General features: G+C 44.3%; 1 protein-coding gene across 8 annotated transcripts in view; it reads left to right on the top strand.

Moving 5' to 3' along the window:
• Positions 1-13498, top strand: part of LOC127583286 (endothelin-converting enzyme 1-like) — a 251969-nt gene that overhangs the window by 153782 nt on the left and 84689 nt on the right. For all 8 annotated transcript variants that reach the window (XM_052039077.1, XM_052039080.1, XM_052039078.1 and 5 more), the window contains one exon: positions 9892-10104. In XM_052039077.1, the coding sequence (XP_051895037.1) occupies positions 9892-10104 (213 nt within the window). The remainder of the gene's footprint in view (positions 1-9891; positions 10105-13498) is intronic.

Raw genomic sequence — 13498 nt, 5'->3', positions numbered from 1 at the left:
TCCTTCAACTCAATACCCCGACTAATGAGGGCCAGCATTCCATATGCCTTCTTAACAACCCTATCGACCTGCATGGCAACCTTGAGGGATCTCTGGACGTGGACCCCAAGATCCCTCTGTTCCTCCACACTGCTAAGAGTCCTGCCATTAACTTTGTATTCTGCCTTCGAATTCAATCTCCCAAAGTGTATCACTTCACACTTATCTGGGTTGAACTCCATCTGCCACTTCTCAGCCCAGCTCTGCATCCTATCAATGTCCTGTTGTAATCTACAGCAGCCTTCTACACTATCCACAACACCACCAACCTTTGTATCATCAGCAAACTTACTAACCCACCCTTCCACATCCTCATCCAAGTCATTTATACAAATCACAAAGAGCAGGGGTCCCAGAACAGATTCCTGCGGAACACCACTGGTCACCGACCTCCAGGAAGAATACGCTCCATCTACCACCACTCTCTGCCTTCTATGGGCGAGCCAATTCTGAATCCACACAGCCAAGTTTCCCTGGATCCCATGCCTCCTGACTTTCTGAATTAGCTTTCCATGAGGACCCTTATCAAACGCCTTACTAAAATCCATGTACACCACACCCACTGCTCTACCTTCATCAATGTGCTTTGTTACATCCTCAAAGAATTCAATCAGGCTCGTGAGGCACGACCTGCCCCTCACAAAGCCATTTGACTGTATCTAATCAGCCTATGCTTCTCTAAATGCCAATAAATCCTGTCTCTAAGAATCTTCTCCAGTAATTTGCCCACCACTGAAGTAAGACTCACTGGTCTGTAATTCCCAGGGTTATCCCTACTTCCTTCCTTAAACAAAGGAACAACATTTGCCACCCTCCAATCATCTGGCATTACTTCTGTGGCCAGTGAGGATGCAAAGATCGTTGCCAAAGGCACAGCAACCTCCTCCCTAGCTTTCCGTAATCACCTTGGATATATCCTGTCCAGCCCCGGTGACTTATCTATCCTAATGTTTTTCAATAGTTCCAGCACATCCTCTTTCCTCACGTCGACATGCCCCAGCATATCAGTCTGTCGTACGCCATCCTCACAAACATCAGGCTCGCTCTCGCTGGTGAATACTGAAGCAAAGTATTCATTAAGGACCTCCCCTACCTCTTTTGACTCCAGGCACATGTTTCCTCTTTTATCCCTGATCGGTCCTACCCTCACTCCAGTCATCCTCTTATTCTTCACATACGTGTAGAACGCCTTGGGGTTTTCCTTGATCCTACTCGCCAAAGACTTCTCATGCCCCCTTCTAGCTCTCCTAAGTCCATTCTTAAGCTCCCTCCTGGCTACCTTTTAACTCTCCAGAGCCCTGTCTGATCCATGCTTTCTAAACCTTAGCTAAGCTTCTTTTTTCCTCTTGACAAGATATCCTACTTCTCGTGTCAACCACTGTTCCTTCACTCTACCATCCTTACCCTGCCTCAGTGGGACAAACTTATCCAGAGCCCCATGCAAGTACTCCCTAAACAACCTCCACATTTCCACTGTGCACTTCCCCAAGAACATCTGTTCCCGATTTACACTCCCAAGTTCCTGCCTAATAGCATCATAATTCCCCCTCCCCCAGTTAAATACTTTCCCATATCATCTGCTCCTATCCCTCTCCAAGGCTATGGTAAAGGTAAAGGAGTTATGGTCACTATCTCCAAAATGCTCTCCCGCTGAGAGATCTGAAACCTGATCAGGCTCATTGCTTAGTACCGGGTCCAGTATGGCCTCTCCTCTAGTCGGCCTGTCCACATACTGTGTCAGGAACCCTTCCTGTACACACCAAACAAACTCTGTCCCATCTATGCCCTTTACAGTAAGGAGGTGCCAATCACTATTAGGGAAGTTGAAATCACCCATGACAACAACCCTGTTATTTTTGCACCTCTCTAAAATCTTCCTCCCAATCTGCTCCTCAGCATCTCTACTGCTATTGGGGGGGTCTGTGGAATACTCCCAATAGAGTGATCGCTCCCTTTCTGTTTCTGACTTCCACCCACACTGACTCAGTGGACGATTCCTCCAGGACATCCTTCCTTTCTGCAGCTGTGACACTGTCCCTGATCAGCAAAGCTACTCCCCCACCTCTTTTACCTCCGTCCCTGTCCCTTTTGAAACATCTAAACCCCAGAATATCCAGCAGCCACTCCTGCCCTTGCAACAGCCAAGTCTCTGTAATGGCCACCACGTCACACTTCCATGTACTTACCCACAATCTAAGTTCATCAGCCTTGTTCCTGATACTTCTCACATTAAAGTAGACACACTTCAGCCCATCCAACTGACTGCAATTTTGCCCTTTCAACTGCCTATCCTTCCTCACATTCTGCATCTACCTGTACACTAAATGAACCAAGCTCTGACTCAATGCATTCTTCCCGAGGCAGAGCATTCAGCAATGTGGTCTAATCTGAACCTAATATAATTTTCATAACTTTTTGTACTTCTTTGTACTCCAAACCAATGAGATGAAAGTTAATTTTCCAGTGGCCTTCACAAACAGAGAGATGATTTGCTCAATGCACGCATTCACTCAGCAGTCCGCTGTGTACAGCCCGTGCCTGGGTTATGAACACCTGACTTATGGACACCCCATATATATGAATGAGCTCCCATTATCATTAAATTCAAAAGCCTAACGTGTGTACATACATTCGTTCCCATGAATGGTAGAACTCTCTCACCACTTCTAGTAATTCTCGTTTCTTCTCAGTCTCATCTGATTTTGATGCCATTCATTACAATACTGTGGAGGTGTGTTACCACATCGAGTGATTTTCTTTGTTTTTTCTGACTTACGACATCTGTGAAAACGGAACCCATTCATTATCCGGGATAGAACCAAGACTAACACCTGTAGTGCTGGTTCTCGATGGGTGACTCTCAATCTGGCAGTTAACTTGTCTTGATTGGCTGAGAGTAGAGGTCATTAGGGCTGTTCCCAGAATCCAAACTGGCCAAAAGGGAAGCGATTCAGGTAAGGAAGAGTTATAGATCAGCTCCAGGAGTTACTTCTGGGATGTTTCCAATCAGCCACTATAGGTATGGAGAAACTTCGGAAGAAAGTCTATTTGCAACATCTCTGTGATTTGCTAAAGTTACACGGCATCTTCAGGGAGATACATGACACTAGGTTTGGTCAATAGTCATCTAGTAACGTAATAATGATTCAGTCTTGAACGAGTCATACCAATTTAAGTACAATGTTTCATTGTGTGCATTACCAAATGAGTTTGTATGGAATCTCACTAGCAAGGAGTTCTCTGATCAGTGAGGCAAGTGAATCACATTAAAGTTGATGTTCTTCAAAAACATTAGTTTGAATGTTCCTCTAGTGTTGAAGGTAGGAAAGATTGGAACCAGTGATTACCTTATAATAAGGATAAGGCTTTTAAATGACTGAAGCTTAGAAATTCATTTAGTGGTCCAGTGGGATACAGAAAGTGCTAACCATATATATCTTCACCATCTGTAGAACATAGCTAAAAGGGAGCGGAGGTTATCAACTTTTTACAAGCCATGAGTGCAGTTTGGTAAAGGCGGAACAAAGTGTTTCCAGTCACTGTTCAAGGGAGCCTGGAGGGGAAGACAATGGATGACAGAAATAATCATCCGTTTTGATACAGGAATGCACTGTTTAGCTTCTCCAGTGCATGTTGATATCTACCCTCCAAATAAGTAAACATTTTAATCGTGTTTACCCTCCTTTTCCCAAGTTGCTTCCATTTCTCTTCTTTTGTCCATCTGTCTAAACTAATCCTCAGTGTTGACATGGCTTTTGCCTTAAACATTAACTTCGAAAATGGAATAAAAACAGAAAAAGCTGTAAACCAAGTAGGAAAGAGAAATAGTTAACAATTCAGCTTGAAATTTCTTTGTCAGGAGTGGGAAAGAGAGAGATAAAAGCTCTGAAAGGGCTTTTAAATGTGCATTTGATCCAGAACAATTTCCTTGTTGAACTTGGCTGTTCTGTTTGAGTAAGTGCTTTGTGAATATTTCTGGGAGGAAAGGACTGGTTCTGGATGATAAGCAATTTTTTTAGTGAGTAAACAGTTTAAATTGTGTTTCAATTCACAGAGCAAAACGGATGCCACAGACTTGTAAGTGCAGGAGATCACTCAGTGGCAAGAGATAGATTCTGCTCTGTTGGGAGTGGTTGTGACTGAAGGTGTATGGGATTTAAGTTTATGTGGCGGGACAAGAGGTAGAGCTGCTGCCTGAGCAGCAGAGATCTGGGTTCAGTCCTGACCTTAGGTGCTGTCTGTGTGGAGTTTGCACATTCTCCCTGTGACCATGTGTCTTTCCTTTGGTTTTCTCCCATGTCCCAAAGATGTGTGGGTTGGTGGGTTAACTGGCCACTGTAAATTGCCCCTAGTGTGCAGGTGAGTGGTAGAGTCTGGCAGGAGTTGATGAGAATGTGGTGAGAATAAAAATAATGGTATTAATTAGTGTAAATGGGTGGTTGCTAGTTGGCATGGAGTCAGTGGACCAGTGAGCCTGTTCTGCATTACATCTCTATAACAAGAGAAACCAGCATTGACCTGCCAGAAGCAGAGAAGTTCAAAATCGTAAATAAAAGTTTTGCTGGAGTAAATGTGAAGTTGTTTTTACTGCTGGAGTGCATCACTAATTTAGAAGGCATGGATTTAAAATCATTGTCAGAAGAATCAAAGGGGATATTTTTTGTCTAAAGCTGGAATGCTTCCTGAAGTGGCAGTAGATTCACTGGTAACTTTCAGAAAGAAATTGAATACATCACAGAATGGTTGCAGCATGACCACGGCTCGGCCTGTCAGGTCTATATTATTGAAAAGATAACGTTTCCAGTTTGGAAGAAAGGGGAGATAAGTGGAATAAATTGCACAGCTTTTTCAAGAGCCAGGACAAGCCAGATGGAGTGATTGACTTCCCCGGGTATGAATCTGTGGTGAAGATCAGTATAAGTGCCTTGCTTATGCAAACACCTTCCCGGTCTATGTGCTAAAAACTTGCTCCTGCAACACCTGGCACACCTTTCGTTCCTGTCAGCAATTGCAACATCTCCAGTGTTGGCAGGAATAAACTGTGAGTTACCTTTATGTCATTGTCAAAAAACAATGGACCCAAGCCACTTCACTAAGATGCCAGATGAAAATCCCACTAAGCTTGTTTGTCTTTGCTGTAAGGATGCTTGTATGTTTAAGATGACTTGTTGCTATAGTGTTTCCTTGCACTCTGTATACAGGTGCTTCTGTTCTCTGTTAAAGGGATTAGGTAGAAAGGGCTCCTCTGACCTTTCTAGAATTCCCCTGGGAAGTGGCTTCAACGTGCTGTAGATGCTGTCATTCCCAGTCACATGCCAGAGTTCCAGGCTCAGTGCATGGCTCCTGTCATATGCCAGCGGGGGTCTTTAACCATATCTTGGCACATCTTACACTTACTTAAGATTCCCTTGACCACTGTACGTGCTTGCAATGTGTGGACTTGTTTTATACTGTAAGTCACTCACCACACCGATCTCCAAGTCCTTTCAGTGACTACATAAGAAATAAAGTCATGGAGTCATACAGCACGGGAATAGGCCCTTCGAGCCATTGATTCCGTGCTGACCATCTAGTAACCTTTTACAGCAATCCTACACTCATCCCACTTTTTATTCTCTCCACCCCTCCCCATCCACCCCAGACTGTACCTCTCAACCACGTATATGGAGCAATTTACAATGGCCGATTAACCTACCAATCTGCATATCTTTGCGATGTGGGAAGAAACCAGCATACTTGAAGGAAATCATGCAGTCACTGGCACTGCGAGGAAGTGCTTACTACATATAGAATACAAAATAGCTAAAATAAGAAGGGGGCTCGGTGTTCTGAAAGAATTAAATCAAACGGGACATAGTGATGTCCGAGCCCTTGGTGAATGTGGCCTTACACAGGAGCATTGTGAATGCATGGGCAGTCTGAGCCTGGGATTAAACCATTCCCTCGTGATTAGATTCTGAGCAAAACTACATCCAATGAATAAGTCTGTCAAATCCAGATACAAGAACATGTTGATCTCCCACAATATTTTTTAGTTTCTTCCCCCACTCAGATATAAGTGGGTAAGTAGGTTAATTGGCCACTGTAAATTACTCCCAGTGTGTAGGTGAGTGATCGAGAGTAGGTGGGGGAAAGATGTGTAGAACAAAGGGAATGTCTGTGATAGGATTGTCAAAATGGTTTAATAGTAGCACTTACCAGCATATTAAGTTTCATGGTACGTGTAATGAGTTGTTGATGTAAGATTGTAAGATGTGCTCAGCAGGCTAGACTAGGATGAAAGAATGATAACAAAAGTGAGATAACAGGATGTAAAACCAAAAAATGGAGAGAGTGGGGTCAGGTACGAGGGTAGTGAAGGTCTGGGGAGAAATACAGAATGGATGTTCAAGGGAGTGTTGATGGTTGAAATAAGGGTTAGGCTGGTAGTGTTGGGGTGTGTGGACACTTGAGTTGCCATAGCACAGCAGGCCACAGGCCATGTGCTGGTACATCTGTAGAAATTTGCAAGAGTCTTTGGTGACATACCAAATCTCCTCAAACTCCCAATGAAGTAGAGCTGTTGGCGTGCCTTCTTCATGAGTGCATCAGTGTGTTGGACCCAAGATAGATCCTCTGAGATGATGACGCCTAGGAACTTGAAGCTGCTCACCCTTTCCACCGCTGACTCCTCAATGAGCACTGGTGTGTGTTCTCCCAACTTCCCCTTCCTGTAGCCCACAGTCAGTTCCTTGGTCATGCTGACGCTGAGTGCGAGGTTGGTGTTGTGACACCACTCAACCAGCCGACCTATCTCACTCCTGTACGCCTCCTCATCGCCATCTGAGATTCTGCCAACAACAGTGGTGTCATCAGTGGAGGAGATGGGGAATAGGTGAGCAGGTCATTAGGGTTGGGGAAGGGGAAACAGAAGGGGTGAGGAACCACAGGAACGAGGGAAGACAAAGGGGGGGAGGAGGGAGGGGAGAAAACGTTTGGGGAGAAGAGGAGAGGGGTTACCGGAAGTTAGAGAAATTGATGTCGAGGTCGTCAGGTTGGAGATTACCAAGGCGGAATATGAGGTGTTGTTCCTCCAACCTGCATCTGGCCTCAATGAAGACGTCAGTATGGGAGTGGGCTGTAGAATTGAAGTGGCTGACCGCCGGGATATCCTGGCTGTTGCGACAGAGCGAAGGTGCTTGACGAAGCAGTCACCCAATCTGCATCAGGTCTCCCCATTGTAAACGATGCTGCACCGGAGCATCGGATGCAATAAATGATGCCCTCAGATTCACAGGTGAAGCGCTGCCTCACCTGGAAGGATTGTCTTAAGGCCTTGAATGGTGGTGATGGAGGAGGTGTAGGGGCAGGTGTAGCACTTAGTGCGGTTGTAGGAATAAACGCCAGGAGCATCAGCTTTGGGGAGGGACAAGTGGACGAGAGAGTTATGGGGAGAGCAATCCCTGCAGAAAGTTGGGGGGGTGAGAGGGGAAGATGTGCCTGGCAGTGGGATCCCGTTGGAGGTGGCAGAAGATGCGGGAGAATGATGTGTTGGATGCAGAGGCTCGTGGGGTGGTAGGTGAGGACAAGGGGACTCCTGTCCCTGTTATGTCGGGGGGCAGGAGGGGATGGAGTGAGGGCATACATGTAGGAAATGGAGGAGATGTGGGTTGAATGGCCTGCTTCCTTGCGGTACGACTCTATAACCCCATTTTGGGAGCATGCCCATATGTACGTGTCCAATATTCCATCTACGTCCTTCTCCTCGTTAAAGCTGATCAAATAAGTGTCCACCCTTTTGCCCTGCACATAGGTGATCTCACCTCTGAGTAGTACCAGGCTGCAGAGGTCCAGAGAGATTGCAGAGAGACTCAACAAGTCAGGTAACATCTGCCAAGAGTGAAACAGAGTTAACCTTTCAGGTTGAAGATTGGAAGTTCATTAAAGTGGCATGTTGGATTTGCAACCAGCAATGGAATATTAGAGGCCAATTCTGCATGAAAGGACATTATTCATCTGTCAACCGCTCAAATGCATGGATAATAAAATGTGCATTTTGTGGACATCACATGGTTTGCAATTGACCTATTTTCTAAATTGAAATTAAATTGTAATGTCAGAGAGTGCACGATGTCGTCCAATTTCCCGGTCTATTTCCTGTAATTGCACCAAGGATGGGAAACTTCTTTCTGTAAGGTAGAAGGTTGAGAGGTGATTTGCTATTTCTCGGATTTTAAATGGTCTGGGTGATTTAGATGATAATAAACTCTTTCACCTTGTCCGAGAGCAATAGAACAGACAGCGCTGTATGAATTGGGGTAAATTCAGAACATGCAAAAATATTTCAGTGAACAATTCCTCATTCTACAGATTGTGAATGCAGTTGATGTTGTTGCAAATGAGATCATGCATCCATTGATACTGTGAGTGGCTTTTCTACATTAACATAAGTTTTTGTGGTTATAGTTGAAGCTCTACGATTCAGTTCTGGAGTGTCAGCACAGACTAAAGGCTGGGGTATGAGCTTGTATAGAGTGGTTTCCTCTTTGAATTTGAAGACCTTCTTTGTCAAGGGTGAGAGCTGAACATTTGGGACTGCATCATGTGTTGCAGCTCTCAGGGGTTAAGAGCAGCTTTGACCATAATGCAAAAAGTGTGAATCAAGAAATCAGCCATAGCCTGGCAGAGGTCACGAAGCGGTGAACACATCCGCTATGTTTTTCAAAGGGGTTTTTGTGGGTCACTTGCATGTGAATGAGTTGGGGAAAATTTCAGCTGAAAAATGAGGAGTGATATCTCCTTGGCATTCACAGTAACTGGTGCAGGTACTGGGCATGTAAAGGAGGTTCTTGTCTTCCACAGGGTGGTGATGCCATTTCTGCTTTATTAATCATGTGAAAGAGAAACTCCCATGTTCTCTCTTTCCCCTGCTAATTCCTATTGCATTCAACATCTTTTGTACATCATTGTTTTAAGAAAATGGTTTCAGCTACTGTGGCCCTGATAATAAAATGTGTCCCTTTAGTGGAAACATTGATCAGAATGTCCCGAGATAAATCAACAGCTGCCACATCCCCATTAAAGTGGGGCAGGTTAAGAGCAGATTAGGCCAGCACTTAGAGCCTGAGGTCGAGCAGATAAGATTTCTCTTTCAGCAAATAAAAAGAGGACGCCCTTTGGTCTGCCCGAAACTTGTTGGTCTCCCAGCACTGCGAGATGTCCGTAGGGGAATGCAGGCGACTGGCACATTCCAGGCTGCAGGAGTACGTGCTGAGGGACGCACTGAAGCTGGGTGCAGCCAATGCAAGGACTCAGTGGGGAAGGACTACAGTTTAGGGTTCTTCTGCCACTGGAGGGGCAGGGTCAGGTGAGGAAGCCCCTTTAATATTGTAAATGTGGGATTGGGGTAGCACCCCAGGGAGCCACACGAGTGGCATCGGTGCTGTGGCTTTTTTTATATATAGAAAGGTAACACTAATGATTGATCCATACACAAATGTAAAGGTTTGCACTGTTTTATTGTTGTATATACTGTAGTTTGTTTTTTACGACGAATAAAGTTTATTGTCCACTTGAGTGAAAATGAATGCTGAGCTGCTGTGTCACCAGTTTGCTATTGCCCATTAACTACACAGAATGAGTCACAGGTATTTTTCAATAAAAGTGGAATCTCGCTGCCCCCTATATAGTCTGTTTCTTTCAAAGAGTGAAATATTATACATGGAAAGTTTTGACTTTAAATCTGGGTCCTGTCAAGAATTTCAAAGTACTTTGGCGATTTATTTTGATTTGCCAGGTTATGTGCATCCACTGGCACTGGGTGACGTTGATTTAGCTAAGTATTTTTGGATCTTCATGTGTTTTCCATTGCAGATACCCCAAAAGTTTGTCTAACCGAGTCCTGCATCAAGATTGCCAGCACTCTCCTCCAATCTTTGGATCATTCTGTTGACCCCTGCCACAATTTCTACAACTACGCCTGTGGAGGCTGGATTAAGGCAAACCCATTGGAAGATGGAAAGTCCAGACAGGGAGTCTTCCACAGCATCTGGGACCATAACCAGGTCATCATGAAGCATATCTTGGGTAAGTGTGTCCTCATGCTACCTTGTGCTAAAGCTATCCTGATTTCCAGTGCATGGGCAGCTCATCGGGGTGTCAGATTGTCCTAGCATTTTTTACACACTGAATGGGCTGAATGGCCTCTTTGTTCTTAACTGTAAGCACCTGTGGTTCATGGCAAATGTGCTTGCATTTGAAAAGAAAACCAAAGTTGTATGGATCAAATTTTTCGCTGACAAAGTTGTCCTTTGATTGAGATGTTGAACCAACATCCTTCTGCTTATCTAAGTGACTGCAAAGGATTCAGTGCCAGTGTTTGACAAGGCACAGGAGAACTTTCCCAAGCATCCTGGTCAACATTTGTCTCTCGATCAGCATTTCGAAGTGGATTATTTTGTCATTATTTTATTGCTCTTTATGGGAACGCGTGGCCCGTAAATATTTTGTCACATTTTATTTGGCTGCAGAGATCGTAGATATCTGGAGGTTGTGAAGATAACATGGGAATGAAAAAAATCTTTCATGCTGACAAAATTCTTGTCCATTTCCAGTTCTGGCACCAGGTATCTTGCATTGTACCAGAACCTTACACAAGTAATACAACAGCAAAATACCCCTCTTTCACCACATTCTGTCTTGCAACATTTAATGAACTTGTGATAGACTCAGGTTGCAGTGTGCCCCTGGTTCAAGTGCTGCAGTATCACCATGCAATAGTTAAAGTGATTTCTGAAGTGCAGAGTATTGTGGGTATTGCAGCCGCCATTGATGGCCAATTGACGTGCTTGCTTTATGGCTGAACAGGGTGGAAGTTGTCTGAGTGCTGTTTGGCTTTTCATCACAAGCTCCCTTTTACTTTAAACAAATGGCAGTTTCAGTCAGACTCCAACAGTGGAGGAGTAATTCAAATGTGAGGGTGCCTGTTTGTACTGGTGTTATCTGAAATGCACCATCACATGAGATACATTCCACGTTAGAAATGTGAAACTTCAGTCTGGGAATTGAACCTTCCTTCATCTGTCAAGTAAGTGCATGAGAACTGTGATATCCAATGGATTATTGACCAGTGGATCCCTGTAAGATCCCTTCATTCCTTCAGCTCCCATTGACTTACAGTGTGCACAACCTCCAGGTAGGGAGCTGCTGTTTGCAGAATCAGCCTTCATGTGCTAAACCCAGAGATCAAAGTATCTCTTGCATTATAGTGAAAGTTCAACTTCAGATAGGTTTGGAACTCTAGAGATTTAGATTTATTAAGACTCTGCTTTGTAAAAAGAAACATTTATTTATCCTTCTGATTTTAAGATTTCAAGCCTATCCCTATTCATCCAGTGAAGGTGTTGAGAGCCCTTTTGAAATTGCCACCTTGACGTGCAGGAGCAGTTTGGTATCAATGAACAGCTTCCTGCATTGGTGAAGAACCAAAGCCATGTGCAGACCTAACTAGACAAGAGGATTCCATCGCTAAAGGACACAGCAAACCAACTAGGTTTTAATAACTTTACAAAGGCTTCACCGTGAATCTTCTGGATGCTGTCTTTTATTTCTAGATTTTCAAGATGTTCTGAATTCCAGATTACCATGATGGGATTTGCTTACTTAATATGACATAGAAGGAGGCCATTTAACCCATCAAGTCCATGCCAGCTCCCAACAGAGTAATTCCATCAGTCCCATTACTTCCCTGTATCCCTGCAACCTCTTCTCTCTCACACTCATGTCAACTTCCCTTTGATTCTTTTGCTACTTATCCTCACTAGGGGTAATTTACAGTGGCCAATTAACCTAGCAGTGCATATTCAGGATGTGGGAAGAAACTGGAGCACCCAGTGGAAAGTAGAAAGTCCGCACAGAGAGCATCCAAAGTCAGGATTGAACCTGGGTCCCTGGAGCTGTAAGTCAGCAGCACTACCTGCTGCGCCACAGTGAGGTGGCATTTTCTGGATTACTCACCCTGGTCTTGGGGTTACTGGTCCAGTACAATACAGCTCATGTACAGTTCTGGACAACAGATGAGCATCATCTAAAGCACAGAAGTGATTGTAACATCAGAGAATACTGGGCACACTCATCAGGTCAGGCAGTGTCTGCAGAAGGAGAAGCAAAGTTAACATTCCAGGTTGAAGGCCCTTTGTCAGATGCTGCCTGACCTGCTGAGTGTTTCCAGAATTTTCTGCAGTATTGCAGTCTTCACAGTGATGACTGAATTGCAGAGGGTAGCAGTGCTGGTTGAATGCACTTTGCACTTCATGCCTGAGGTCGGCATCATGAACTGTCCAGGCAAAGTATCCAATGCAAAGCCAAACTCCATCCGCTCAACTCCAGTAACTCTCACCCTCAGAGCATCCTCTCACACTTCCACACGTCAGCAACACCATGTCAGTAGGGCTGGGGGTGTTGATTAGTGACAAGGCTGCTCAGAATTTGGTTGAAATTGTTGCAAAGCAATGGAGGAGTGAGGTCCCATTAATCCGAAGACCATTTGAACCTGAAGCCCAGAGGTACAGGTGGCTCACACTCTGCACAGTTGATTTGCTGTCTTGTGCGCAGTCTGAGGAGATCGGTCCCACTCCGGAAAACTTTGGGATGAGTCAAGCTACTTTGTTCTCTTCCACTGTTATTGTCTTCCTTTAAAATTATCAACTTAATATCTACTTTGGTAAATTCACAAGCCTCCTTGGATGATGTGCAAGACATTTTATTCAGTGGCTTTTTTAGCTGAATCCTTTGATAACTAGAAGCAGGTGAGCCAAGTCTGGATGCTATTATTAAAAAACATGTCTCTATAGAAAGATGATGATGAAAGATATAAGACTCGAGGTCTGATACTTCGTGGAAAGGATTAAGTGTAAAACATGAGATTCAAGGTGCTCAGTTCATAAGGGTTCTTGCTTTTTGGTGATTTCTTTGTAACACGAGAGAGGTGAAAATCATGATCAATATGACAGGAGGGAATCGGATGAGAAAGCTGAGTAATGGAACATTTCAAGGTCTTAAATTAGAAACTGAACTTCAATGCATTGATGCAAATGAATAGAAGAGTCTCAATTTGGTCCCACCTGGCTCAAGGACAGCTTTTATCCCGCTGTTATAAGATTGATGAATGGTCCCTGAATCCAATAAAATGAACCCTTGACTCACAATCTTGTTATGGCCTTCCACCTGATTGTCTGTCTGCCTGTACTGCACTTTCTCTGTAACCGTAACACTTTATTCTGCATAATGTTATTGCTTTTCCCTTGAAGGAACACAATTAGAATTTTAAAAAGTCCATTTTAGTGCAAAGTGGTCATAGTGTTGCTAAACTGTGGTGATTAGAATTTTGCCGGTTGGTTCAAGAACTGAATGGTTGAAGGGTTGAAGCTGTTCCTGAACCTGGTGGTGTGGGACTTCAGGCTTCTGTACCTCCTGCCCGATG

Source organism: Pristis pectinata, chromosome 26 (assembly GCF_009764475.1).
Source record: "Pristis pectinata isolate sPriPec2 chromosome 26, sPriPec2.1.pri, whole genome shotgun sequence".
Taxonomy (NCBI): Eukaryota; Metazoa; Chordata; class Chondrichthyes; order Rhinopristiformes; family Pristidae; genus Pristis; species Pristis pectinata.
Note: the sequence above shows the minus strand (reverse complement) of the source record. Positions and strands in the feature narration are given on the sequence as shown.